Source organism: Lissotriton vulgaris, chromosome 6, assembly GCF_964263255.1.
Source record: "Lissotriton vulgaris chromosome 6, aLisVul1.2, whole genome shotgun sequence".
NCBI classification, from domain to species: Eukaryota; Metazoa; Chordata; class Amphibia; order Caudata; family Salamandridae; genus Lissotriton; species Lissotriton vulgaris.
The window spans coordinates 1,853,209,149-1,853,223,075 of record NC_141694.1 but is presented as its reverse complement, the minus strand read 5'-3'; the positions used below and the strand labels follow the sequence as shown (position 1 = coordinate 1,853,223,075).

The 13,927-nt window shown below is 44.1% G+C and overlaps 1 protein-coding gene across 1 annotated transcript in view; it reads left to right on the top strand.

Annotated features, from left to right (window-relative positions):
• The window catches only part of IFT172 (intraflagellar transport 172), a 1,181,874-nt gene that overhangs the window by 330,934 nt on the left and 837,013 nt on the right, over positions 1 to 13,927 (top strand). Inside the window, exon 14 of the mRNA XM_086928171.1 lies at positions 11,917 to 12,002. Within this exon, the coding sequence (XP_086784297.1) occupies positions 11,917 to 12,002 (86 nt within the window). The remainder of the gene's footprint in view (positions 1 to 11,916; positions 12,003 to 13,927) is intronic.

Genomic DNA, 13,927 nt, shown 5'->3' with positions numbered 1-13,927 from the left:
AAGAAACCTGGTATTGACCCGTTGGACCTCACGAATTATCGGCCCATATCCCTGCTGCCCTTTTTATCCAAAATATTGGAGGCTCATGTTACCAACTGCCTCTCAAACTTTGTGGAGGAATCGGGCTACCTTCAACCTAACCAAGCAGGATTTCGGCCTGGTCATTCTACTGAGGCAGTAATACTGGCCGTCCAGAACACCTTGAGGTCCAACGCTGACAAAAATCTTCACCAAGCCCTGGTGCTTCTCGATCTGTCTGCGGCATTCGACACGGTTGACTACTCCATTCTGGTCAACCGTGTCGAACAGGCAGGCCTCAGAGACTCTGCCTTGGCTTGGCTAAAATCGTTCATATCTGAACGCACCCAGTCTGTCTGCCTAGGATCCTTTTCAGCTCCTAAAATCAATTCCTTTTGCGGGGTCCCCCAAGGCTCTTCTTTATCTCCCTTATTATTTAATTTGTATATGCGGCCCCTTCTTTTTGCTTTAAGAAAGCACAAAGTCACTGTATATAATTATGCAGATGACTTGCAGCTAGTCTTTGCTCTCAACTCCCCAAATGCTGTGGAGGATTTTCAGGCAACCATGACCCTAATCCAGAGTTGGATGTCTGAAAATCACCTCAAATTAAACCCAGGGAAAACATAGCTGATTTTGCCCGGTAAGAGCGAAATCAGTTGGAGCCCTAATTTCTGGCCTGCTGATATGGGCCTCCCCCCAAAGAAATCACAAACAGTAAAAAGTCTGGGAGTAATCATCAATGAGGACCTTACTTTAAAATCCCAGATTGGAACCGTGGTTTCCTCTGGATTTTTTCAACTGAGGAAAATTGCACACCTCCTCACCCACACTGCCCTAATTCAGGTGGTCATGGCCCTAGTCCTCTCTCATATCGATTTTTCAAACAGTCTCTATCTTGGCCTACCTGTAGGCCAACTTAGAAGATTGCAGTACCTGCAGAACCAAGCCGCTAGACTGATCTGCAATGTACCCAAATTGGAATCGATCAAACCAGGCTTAGAGACCTTGCATTGGCTACCTGTGGCCCAAAGGGCCGAATTCAAAGCCGGGTGCATCATCTTTAGGGCATTGCAAGGCAAGAGCCCCTTATTCATCAGGCAGTTGATTGGAAGATACGTCCCCTCACGTTGCTTGAGATCAGCCTACAAAGACCTACTTGAGGTACCACGCTTTAAGAAGAAACGACAGGGAGGCAGCAGTTTTCATTTTTTAGCAGCCACCCTGTGGAACTCTTTGCCGCTAGCCCTCAGACAGAGCAAGGATCTCCTTGCCTTTAGAAAGGCATTTAAGACTCACATTTTCACACAGGCATATTTGAAATAGAGACTTTTGTTGATTTACCCGTTATGTTTTTTATCTCTTTCCAGCGCCAAGAAGCTCCTGGGCGTATGTGCGCTTTATAAATTTTAAATAACATAACATAACATAACATACATATCTTGCCCCGATTGTGAAGGATTTGCCCTCTTATGTGAGGGACACGCAGGATTTCCTTCGCATTATGGACAGCATCTCATGGGAACAGGACATGTTATTAATAACACTAGATGTTGTTAACCTATACACATGCATAGATCATGAAAGAGGATTGAGTGCAACAAAGTGGTTCCTTGACAGGAAACAAGACAAATTCCGGGCACATAGTGATATGCTTTTGTGTATGATGAGATTCTGTCTATACAATATTTTTTTCCTTTTCTCTGGCCAGCTGTATAAGCAGATTAGGGGTACTTCTATGGGCTCGTGCTTCTCCCTCAGCTACGCAAATTTATTTGTGGGCTGGTGGGAGAGGCACGAGGCTTGGGGAGGAACCAATGAAATGTGGAATGAAAGAATGTTGATGTGGACAAGATACATTGACGATCTCTTCATTGTTTGGCAGGGAGATAGAACCTCAGCGGAAGAATACATCGCCACATTAAACAACAATGATCTGAATCTAAGATTCACCAGCACAATTAGTGAAAACATGTATGTTATTTTGATTTAGAGGTGTTTGTGGAAAATGACAATCTCCACACCAGACTCTATAGGAAGCCAACGGCGGGCAATGCCGTGTTACACGCGGCTAGCCACCATCCCAGGAGTCTGATCAAGAACGTACCATATGGTGAATATCTGCGCCTCAAAAGGAACTGCTCAGCGGAAACAGATTTTCGAGATGCCCAAAAAGATGCTAGTAATAGGTTCCTGGCTAGGGGCTATTCAAAAAGCATATTACAACAGGCAGCCGTGAAGGCAGAAGCAATCAATAGGAGGGATCTCCTATTGGTGAAGGAGGCACAGACTGAGAATGATCAGGTGAGAATGATCACCACATTTAACACCAAGTCAGGTGATCTAGTCCATACGTTCAAGAGAAACTGGCACATTTTACAAACAGATTATATCTTGAAAAAACATCTATCTGATAGGCCAATGATAACTTATCGAAGATGCCAATCCCTATCAAATCATTTATTCCACAGCCATTTCTCCCCTCTAACTGAATCCCCGGCTGTCAACAGGATAAAGGGTTTTTTCCCGTGCTTGCGCTGCAAAGCTTGCAAGTATAGCAAAAAAGTAAAAGAATATCCAGGAAGATCTGCAGAGGACAAACCAAATAGGGTAATTATGAAACATCTGAACTGCAACTCAGAATATACAGTATATTGTCTAGAGTGCCCGTGTAAGAAGCGTTACATAGGGAGCACCATTAAACCCACGAAACTGAGAATCCTGGAACACATGAGGGCTATCGCGAATAATGACAAGACCTATCCGGTAGCCCGTCATTTTGCCGAATTCCATCAAAGCAATAGGGACTTACTCAGTTACTACTGTATAGATCAAGTAAAACGGTCAGAACGCGGTGGGGACAGGGAGAAACTACTCCGCATGACAGAGTCCAGGTACATCATGGACCTCAGAACAATGACACCATGGGGTCTCAACAATGACGCAGAAATGTGGGTACACCTGTGAAACACTAATAGTTGCAGCCCTGAGTTTAAAAACTAAAAATGAAAAGACAGTCCAATTTTTATACTTGCAAAACTCCCATAAACAACCTTGTAAATATGGATATATCTCTATCAAGTAGGCTTAGGATTCACGCCCATATAGGGCTCTATAACGAAAATGAAAACAAACTGGGAAGCCCTTTAGTTTGTTAAAATTATCTGGTCATAGGGGATACACAAATACAAAACAAAGTAACTGTGGGTCAAAGATGTGTCAAGTGAGATGTGTCTAGATGACTGAGTGTGTGCTTAAAGATTGTTGGAAAAGCACACAACAAGATATCGCACTGTATGGGAAGATATCCATCAGTTACTCGTCCTTTACCGCCCTTTCATCATTTGAACCACTTCCCAAAGTGGAGAGTCTTAGTTGTTGCCACCTTATCAGGGAAAGGCTGATGTTATGCAGTTAGGCGCTAGGGGAAGTGCTGTATAGTAACTGAGGAGCAGTGCAGAAATAAGTTGTGAAAACCGAAAAGGAAAGAATGTGCTCTATAATAAAATTGAATAATGAACGCAAAGAGACTTTATTCTGGTGCCGTTCATTTCCAAAACTAAAAGCAATTCAGTGCAAAGTTGCCAGTGATTAACCCTAATAGTCACTGGCCCAATGTGGTGGTCGACATGTTTCTGCGGTAATTTAAAGATGTGTTTAAGAAACCTAGATTTTGTGACAATTGTTAGAATTGAACACTACTGTTTTTGTAGTAATGAGGAAAAAATTGGATTATGATTATTGAAAAGTTACTGTGGTGACTATTTGACAAAGCCAATAGGTCTGCTTCATATATGTTGCTGTCCTGACTCCTGATAATTCCAATAGGTCCTCTTTTTATATTTTGATAGTGTGACCCTTTAGCAAAGCCAGTAGGCCTGCCTTAGTTTAAACGATACCCCTTTATGTTGTTACTTACGTTAAAAAGTAAACGTCAGAAATTCACTGAAAAAACAAAGGGCAAAGTGATGTTACAGTTAGGTGAAAACGTAAGTAAAAAGCGACTTTTTAAGCTTAAAACACTACTAAAATTAAGTTAACTGAAGTAACTATACCTCACGAAAACGCAAACCTGTGCAGAAGAGAGCCATCTCCCCCTGGATTGTGCTACGCAGTAGCCAAAAAATCAGCCTCCAGAAAGACTGCCTGCTCATTTTACCAATGCAAACCTGCTACAACTACGTTGGCACACAGAGTTCCTATCCTGGACATTTGCAAGTCAGCTACACGGGCGTGCCTCCATAGCTTCACGAACCACTATTTTCTGGACATTAAGGTTCACCATGAGGGGCATTTTGACTGCTCAGTTTTGCAGGACTTTCCGGCTTGAGTCCATTCACATACACACCTTCAAATAGATATTGCTTTGGTAGCTATTCAAAGGTAAGTACATTATTCATCATAGACTTCCAGCTACACAGTTTGGACAGTTATCGGTCATCCAGAATACAGCGGCCAAACCACTCTGTGATATCCCTAGAAGGCAGTTAATAACCCCCACGTATGTACATCATCTGCCAGCACAAATAGGAATTATTTTCAAATGACTAATGCTCACGAACAGAGCATTCTCTAACCGAGGCCTGCAATATCTGCTGGACAGATTGGTAGCTATTCAGAAGTGAGGCATCTGTGCCTAAAAGTCTCTGTCAAAAGAATACGTTACTTACCTTTAGTAAGGCTCTTTTAGGTAGAGACTCTATCGAACTGCAGATTCCCCAGCAATCCCCATATCCTCCCAGTTCTGTGCTTGAACTCTATCCATTAATAATATCCCAAGTCTAGGAGTCAGCACACAGGTCACATCAGTTTGCTTTTGGGGCTCTGCATCTAGTGTCATATTCACTTTCAAAAGCAATTGTACAGCACTCAGGAGTGGCACCTATATAGGCTTGGCACATCTTTTCTGGAGCATAATGGCGTCAGTACAGAGCTGCATGGCCCCACCTACCGGCACTCGTAGGTACTGCTGAAACGTTTCTGGATTCTTTCTGATTTCTGAAAATATTCAAAAGATGAGGATTCTGCAGCTAGATAGATTCTTTCCCAGAAAGAGCATCATCAAAGGTAAGTACATTATTCATCATAAACGTTCTATTTAAAGAGTGAGTTATCGGATAAACCATATTTTTTGTTGGAGCTCCGAGAATAACAATCTTTGTTCAACTGAATATATGTCGCCCACCGTCAGAACTTTCCTCCCATTGTCTGGCCATTCTATCGTACAAAAATGATGAAGGGAGGGAAGAGTATATCTATTGTATGTAAGTAAGTTAGCTACAGTCTTCATCCTTTTCCAGATTTTCCAAATTGCTAGCATTATGGCATAGGACCTAAATTCCTGACTGAGGCACTCCAGGTCTACACCCCCAAAAGACTGTTGAGATCTGCTAACACTTGCCTTCTACCTGTACCTCGTACCAGAACGGCAACTTGGGGAGACCGTCGCTTTTTAGTGGCTGCACCAAAACTTTGGAACCTTCTTCCACTAAATATCAAAAATGCACCCAACCTGATGAGCTTCCGCAGGCTCGTAAAGACATGGCTGTTCGATCAGTGAACTCTATCACCGTGGTCCTGCTAGTTTACATATGCGCCGAGACACCCCAGGGTATTTGTTTGCGCAATAAAAATTTCAAAAATAAAAATAAAAAATAAATAAATTATCTTAAAATTTGTTTTTTTATAATAGCTAGGCTCGATTTGTCGAAGAAGTACCCCTTGGGCATTGATTCCTACGGCTAACTCCTAGATTGAGGGTAAATCATTATTTGGGTTATATTGTCTGCCACTACTGCCTGTCATAATTACACACGCCATTTGCTGCAGAAAACATGCATAATAGTAATATCTAACATTTGGAGCAGACCATCCTCCTGGCTCCTGCGGCAATGTTAAAAACTTAAAGGATCGGCGGATTTTAGAATATTTCCAGGCAAAGCTGCTGAAGATGTGATCTATTTTCTTTAAGAACTGTTCTTCGATAGCAACTGGTATCGACCTAAACAAGTATAAGATTTTCGGAAACATAACCATCTTTAAAATGTTGCATCGTCCTGTGAGTGATAAGTGGAGTCTGTTCAGCCGTTGAAGATCTATACTGATCTTATCACATATTGGTAGCATGTTTATTTTTCCAGATGGCATCTATGTCCCTGATAATCTTAATACCTAGATAGGTTACTTCAGCTGATTGTCGAGAATCATTATGTCAAGAATTCCCGTCGTGCGGGGGAAAACGCCGTGATCGGCGAAGATGGACTACGACTTCCAGGATGCTTAGCGTGAGAGATGTTATGCAAACGGGAGAGCCGTTGCATAACTCAAGGAAAACACGCCCATAAAGGAGGAACCTGGGAAAGGAACGCTGTCGGATATTGAGTTTTCCACCGACATCCCGCATCGTTGTTAGCAGCGTTCCGGAGAGAAGGGAAGCAGCGGGAGCGTCCTGCAAGAACCGAGATAGGTCGAGTCGTTACTCCCTGGGCCGTGTCTTGCCAAGCTCGCCCTGTTTCAGTCCCTGGAGCTCTACCGGGCATTTGTTTACAGCCGCATTGACTCGGCGGAGTCGGAGCCCTGTAGCCCTTACGCTGGTTGGAGCCGTGGCTCCCAGCCGCCGTGGATCCTAAAAGTACCTTGCCGCATTTCACGCTAACACGCACACCAGGTGGTGATTGCGGTGTTACGACTATCCAAACGGGTAACGGTTGGTGTAAGCCGAAGCTCCCAGCCAGGCCCGTGTTTCAGGGAATACCCGCTGTGACGCACACCGGGAGGTGTTTGCCGCGTCACAGCCGCAGGGCCCCCAGGGTCGATAGAGCGGCTGCTCTCGATCCCATCGCTGCATTTGTTTTGGGCATCGGTGACGTAGCACCAGGAGGTGACTCAGCGTCCCGGTGCAGTCCGAGGAAGAGGTCGAGCGGCTGCTCCCTACAGGTAGAGACCCCGGCTGGGCGTCTCCCTTACTCCTCTGTTCACCCACAGACTCCTCGTGCCCCTCACAGCATAGCGAGTGGCATTTTCGGCCATTGTGTTTTCTGCCCTCTGTTGGCGTACGCCGGGACCGGCGTATTTGCAGAGGACGGTCAGGACCATCCGTGCTGTGGGTTGGTAACGTATCAAGGCTGGAGGATTCCAGCGACTCTTTTTTGTTGACTTATTGTATTTCTTTTACCTTCATTAAAATACCAATACGTACTAAAGTGGTTGTGTCCTCATTGTGATTGTCTGTTAAAAATCCTGAGACCACCAGGACGTTACACATTACACCCAGTATTGATGTTACATAAGATCTGGGTTTTGCCTGTGTTTAAGAGGTAGCCTGATTTTCGGCCATACTCCTCGGCTAGTTTCTGAATTCGAACAATTGCCTTGTCTGGTTCTGCTGTTATTATCGCCAGATCATCAGCATAGGCCAATATTTTTGTCTCGTGGCCGTTACGTTGTACAGGGATAATAGTCTGATCTTGAAGAATTTGCTCTATGAAGATGTCAGTATATATAACAAACAGTATTGGCGAGCAGGGACACCCCTGTCTCCGTCCCTCTTGCAATCGTTATAGAAGCAGATTCTTCCCCCCCATAATATTCAATCTAGCATATGGTTGATAATACATGGCCTGTATAGCTGTTAAAATACCAGGACCAAAGCCCCTTTGTACCATAGTTGTCCATAGGTACTGCCATGCAACACGCTTTCTCCGCGTCTAGGAGGATCATAGCCATCTTCTCCCCAGTTGCCTCGGTGACGTCTAATAGAGCTATTGCACGTCTAATATGGTCTGTTGGGCCTCTTGTCTGTATAAAACCGTGTTGCCAAGGAGAGACAAGATGAGCTATGATCCTCCCTAGGCGGGTAGATAGAATTTTTGAATATAATTTCGTATCTGTGTTCATAAGAGATATAGGCCTATATGAGGCAGGGTTATTGGCAGACTTTCCTTTTTTTTTTTTAAATACTACTATATCCGCCCTTTGCCAGGACTACAGAGGAACCCCATTATATTGTACCCCCAAAAACAAATCTAGTAACATAGGAGCTATTTCTTTTTTAATCACTTTATATAGCTCCAGGGGAATCCTATCTGGACCTGCCGCTTTCCCTGTAGCCATAGCTTGTAAAGCGCCGAGTACCTCTGCTTTCGTTATTTCTTTATCCAGCTCTTTCCGCGTTTCTTCACTGAGCCTACGTTGATTACCTAAAACGCGCTCAGTATCACTATCTAGCAAAGTATCTGTATTCCCTTGCTTATATAGGTCTTGATAGAATTTCTCTAAGATTTTAATAATATCATTTTTTGCTGTATATGAAACCCCATCATTGCCCTTCATTTCTGTTATATTATTTTTTGCTGCTTTTTGTTTGGTCCGTAGAGCAAGAACTTTACCAATTTATTCCCCGTACTCATATCCTTCTGACTTATGTGCTTGGTAAATAGCTGCTCCTTTTTTAATGTAATGGTTGTTTATTTCAGCCTTAATAATTACTATATTGATTCACCTCATAATATTCAATAACCAATTTTTTAATATGTGTTATGTAGCTTTCGTTGTGCAGTAGTGATCTGTGAAATCTCCATTTCATATTTGGATGTTGTAGATTTGGGAGTATCAGACCCATAATTAAGGGGTTATGGTCTAAGAGTACTTTCTGCAGTTTCTTTACTTCAACAGACGAAATAAGAGGGGACGACACAAAGAAATAGTCAAGCCTATAGAAATTTTTGTGAGGGTTTGAATAATACGTGTACCCAGGATCTGATGGGTGTTTTGCTCCCCAGACATCACGCAAATCGTAGCTGATTTGTAAAGCAGAGAGTGCATGATGAACTCGGGGTTTTCTCCCTTGATATCTTTGGGTGCTGTTGAACCCCATTTTCATAATGAATTTTAAAGTCCCCACAAAATATAAATGGGCCAGGCCATGATGTTGCCTCAATTTCTAGATTGTTAAAGATCTGGGGATCGTCCTAATTTGACCTGTATACTGTACATAAGGTGATTCCCATAGGGAGCTGGGCTCCCAATCTTCCAATGTTCGTATAGCCGACCCAAACCGACTTTTCATATGAATCGCAGTTCCTCTAATGGTTGAGGTCTGGGTAGAGCATATCATAAGTTCATAGCCTCTTATAGCCAACATGTCCCGGCTCCCCCATGGGATGTGCGTTTCCTGCTGGCATATAATGTCAGCATTAAGGTTTCTTAACATCTCTGCAACACTGCTACTTTTATGTCTATCATTAAGACCCCCTACGTTCACTGAGCAAATAGTAATTTTAGCCATTTGATCTGCTCGATTTTCTCTACTTTAATCGCCTTTGCTTTCTGATACAGATTGTTTTATATTCATTTTTGCACGTATCCTCTCCATTTTCCCCCTTTTCTCCCTGCCCCCTCCCCCCTCCCCCACCCCCATTCCACCACCTCCCCATTCCCCACCCTACACCCGTGCCCCTTGCCTTACTCTTATCAACCCCCCGGTTCCCACCCCCCACCCTTCCCTTACAAAAAGGCATTAAGACTACTAGTAGTCTGCTGCGATGGTCGCTCCCCTCTGACCAAAAAAGAACTAAGCCAAAAGACAGCAAAGAAATAGATAAGGCTCACAAACTTATACTATACAGATCTGAGGAGGAAAAGAAACACGTTGGAAAGATATACCCATAAACCCTAAGATAATCTTGCCCTTGATCCTGAACATTCACTCAGTCCATAGGCTTAGGTCCATTTCTCAAGATATTCTTGTATTTTAATTTCTGAAGTAAAAAAGCGGACATGTTCTCCCTTGATTATTTTCAGCCAGGTGGGATGCAGGATAAATGCCTGCACCCCACGATCTTGCACTGGTTTAATCGTTTGTCGTAGGCGTCAACGTCTTTCAACAGTGAAGTGACAAAAGTCCGGTTGTACAAAAAAAGTAAAATCCCCGCCACTGCACTTCGTTGTAGGTTTTGCTTTGTCATAAACTGCCTGACGAAGTAGAAAATTGCCAAAGTATATAAGTATCGCACAGGGTTTAGTGTCGGGCTTTGGAGGTAACTTGAGATCAAACGGAACGCGATGCGCCCTCTGAATTTCCAGTTCCCAATTACACTCCTCAAGCTCTGGGAAGGCTTTAGACAGGACATCAACCATGTATCTCCGAGTGTCTGCTCCTTCCTTTCCCTCGGGGACCCCTAGAACACGTAGATTATTGCGGCGCGATCTCTTTTCAAAATCCTCGATTTTCCACTGTATATCGATGAGCTGCGCCTCATGTGCCACAGTAGCTCTGCATGTGGTGGTAACATCGGTCTCTAATGTTTCAGTCCGGGCCTCAAGAGCTGCAAGTCGTTCGTTGATTACCACGTATGATTTTGCGACTTTTCTGACTGCCCCTTGGATTTTACACATTGTTGTCTGTGCTTGTTTACAATCTTGATGTGTCTCTTCCCGATGAGAGAGTAAAGATTGGATGACAGTGTCCAGAGTTGGGGGTGTAGTAGAGGATAGATTAACGGTTGACGGTACATTTGTGTTACTTGTGCTGAATAGCTCCGCTCCCAGATAATCCCACCTTAGGTTTTTCTTTTGCGGGCTAGATTGAGTTGCTCTTTTCTGTTGATTGTGGCAGTCATATCTTTCTTCCCGGTGTCCGAGTTCTCATCGCTAGAGTCTTCCTGAGACTCAGAGGGGGAGCTAGACACTGACCAAATACAGTCCGAAAGTGAGTAAAAATCTTGTTCGCTATGGTTAGAAGATGCGGCATAATTCTCCGTCACTGCCATTGGACCCCCTAAGGTATTGTTTGGATTGATAAACCTTTGTTTAGCAAAAGTTTCTGCAGGCCTTGTAGTAGCTGTTGTATCCCCATTGCTAAGGATTTGTATCTCTGGCTGCAGGCAGGGGGGTGTTTCTACAGGAACAGGAGATTGAATATTTTGTATTGGCTGGCACAGTACAGTTGTCACACTATCAATGGCTATGCTGTCGTTTGGGGTCAAGCTTATATTTATAGCTGGCAAATTTATTACATCCTTTCCCCCAGCCTCCTTTCCTTTGTCCATACTCTCCCCCCCCTACCCCCTGGTACTGCTCACCTGATCCTTCTGGCACACCTTGTGATACACCTTCGTTCTGTGTCTTGAGCTGTGGGGTTGCTCGCAGCATTTCCAGGACAGTGGGCTCAGTACACAATGGCATTCCATGCCTGTTTTTCTTTTCATCCGGTTTAGCTTGAGGATTTGCTGCTGAGAAAGCTTGCTTCTTGGGCCCCTGTTTGTTTTGGGAATCCGCGGCTTTATTTGCTGCAATATTCACTTTGGGGGACAGCCCGACACCTAAACCCAAGCGCGTCTTTACTTTTTCCCCCGCAGCAACAGGAATTTTCGGGGCTATAATCACCAAATGCTCCCGACGAGGCCAAGAGCGCTGCAGGCCATGATCCCTCTCTGCACCACAGGACGCCAAAACCGCCAAGTAAGCCCAGAGAGCTCTCGTCAACTCCGTTTGGCAAAACAGCATTCCGTGCAGGGCGGGTCCGGGGGGGTCTTCAGGTTTGGATACACTGGTTCGCCTGAGTCCATCTCCTGTTAGCTGGCTACTTTGTTACAGCCAGCACAACGCTGTTTTCCCAGATTTTCTGTCTTTCTTCGCCTCTCAGATCAGTTGCTTTCTTTCGTTCCACAAATAAACTATATTTCGTCTGCTTTGCTGTCACATTCTATCTCCTTGTGTATCTGCGGTCAGAGAGAAGTGAACGGCCACACTAGTCAGCCGCCATCTTGCCTTTCCTCGGAGCTCATTTGTGTCGACTACTTTGGAATTCAAAAGCCAAATCTTCACAATTATGTTTAATTTAGGTTATAAAGTTCTTGCAATTTTCTTTTTATCATTAACTCACCTTCTCCTCAACAGTGTCCGCTTGAATGAGAGAAAACAGAAGGGGATGGAAGAAAACAAGAAGCTGTCCTACCTAATCGACATGAAGACCATAGCAACAGGTTAGTATGATTACATGAGACACTTTAGGTTATCAAAACACTTTTGGTCTTTCCCAATGAGGCTTGCAGTGCAATGTGTATATTTCTGTTAAGTGCGGTCATAAATGTGTGAGTAGGAACATTTATACAGTGCTCCCTGCCAAGTGAATATGCTCTCAGCATCACTTTGGACGTGTGCAGGTGTGTATGCATGGGTGGCGCTGATGTGGCTCCAGTCATGTCATGATCGGGGTGGTTCCTGGTGTCGAGGCACAGTCTAGCACCTCCTGCCGGTGCGTGAGCGCGGTCTTAATTTGACCAAATGCAGTCATCGCCTAGGGAGATTCAGTAGGTGAGGAAACTCGAGGTGGATAAAGTATCCACTAGAAAGATTGCTACCAAAGGTAAATCATATGTTCTATTGTTGATTTTCTTTGTGGCGCTGGAGTCATTGAAAATGGTTTACGAGTAGGAGAGGTCCACCTTAGCCCACCAAACCTTAACTATAGACTTGGTTAGTAAGAGGAAACATACAAGTGACCATTTGACCCCTTCATTCAACCAACTTTGTTCCTTAATCTTCTTAGTTCATTGTCCTGGATCCTTCTTGCACCTGAAATTCAAAAGAGTGAAATAGATTCAGAGGAAAGGTGTACTTTCATCACAGGAGAGAACACTTACTTACATCTCTATAACAGTGTGGTATATATGACATTCAACATCACAATTAACATCATTATTTCCGCAATTTCAGAGGTCAATCCTTCCTTAATTATTCTACATAGCTGAGACATCCTAAACTTTAACTTATTTCCGATAAGGATCTATTTGTGTCTAACAGTTTGCAAGTGCGTAACTCTGAGCTATGTCCTCTGCGGTACCCCGTTACCCCCCTATATATCTACATGTAAAGTGTAACGTACTGTACTTACTCCAACGTCCTATTAACGTGCCCATCCCTGTCTCACATGTGGCATAAGTTCAGTATCAACAGTTAACTCTTGTGTTATTAATCAGGTAGCACGTTAGTGGGGCCCAAATATCAGTAGGTCTAGAGGTCACTGGCAGTAATTCTGCATATGTGGCGAGCTTTTCCTGACATGCTATCAGGTCTTCCAGCCATGTCTTAAACTTAGGCGCCCGCCCCCTCCCCCATGTGCAGGCCACCCTCCTTTTGGCCAAAAGTAGTGCTATGGCGATGAATCTCCTATGTTCTGTTCTTACTGACTTGACATACCCTAATAGCACTAATAAGGGGTCTGGTTCCAAAGGCGCGTCTATCATTTGTTGCAGCACCCCAAATACTCGATTCCAGTAGTCTCTAACGCTCGGGCAATCCCACGCTAAATGTAGAAAATCAGCTCCCACAGCGCGACATCTGTCACATCTATCTTCTCCCCTAAGTTTAAATCTGTACATCTTAGCTGGTGTCAGCAGGTCTCCCATTGTTCGTCTGACAGAGGCCTCCCCAATTCTTTCCCCCATTTCGCCGGTGATCGCGGAGTAGGTCGCTCTCTCTGTGCATGTACTGTTTTATATATCGGGGATACTAGTCTTATGGGCTTGGTCTTTCCCAGTATGAGTTGTAGCGGGGTCAATACCTCCAGTTCCTCCGGGAAATTCAAGGTTAGTGTTTTTATACTCTGCCTCAATCTTATGTACAAAAAGACATCTAGCTGTGTCCGCGGTTCCGTCGTGCACATATGGTCAAGGGTACGAAACTTACTCTCATGGTACATGTCACCCCAAGTGGCTATGCTATTCTTTCTCTTAAAGCTCTTAAATACTTCTTCTTGTAACAGAGGAATGTCCGGATGATATGTGTGGGGCAGCAGCGGTGAGTACAACAATGGTACGTTCAACATACGGGCAATCCTCCGCCACGCTATGGTCATGCTATGAAGTGCATTAGGTTGTCTCGCTCTCTCCCCTACCGCGCTGTGTAG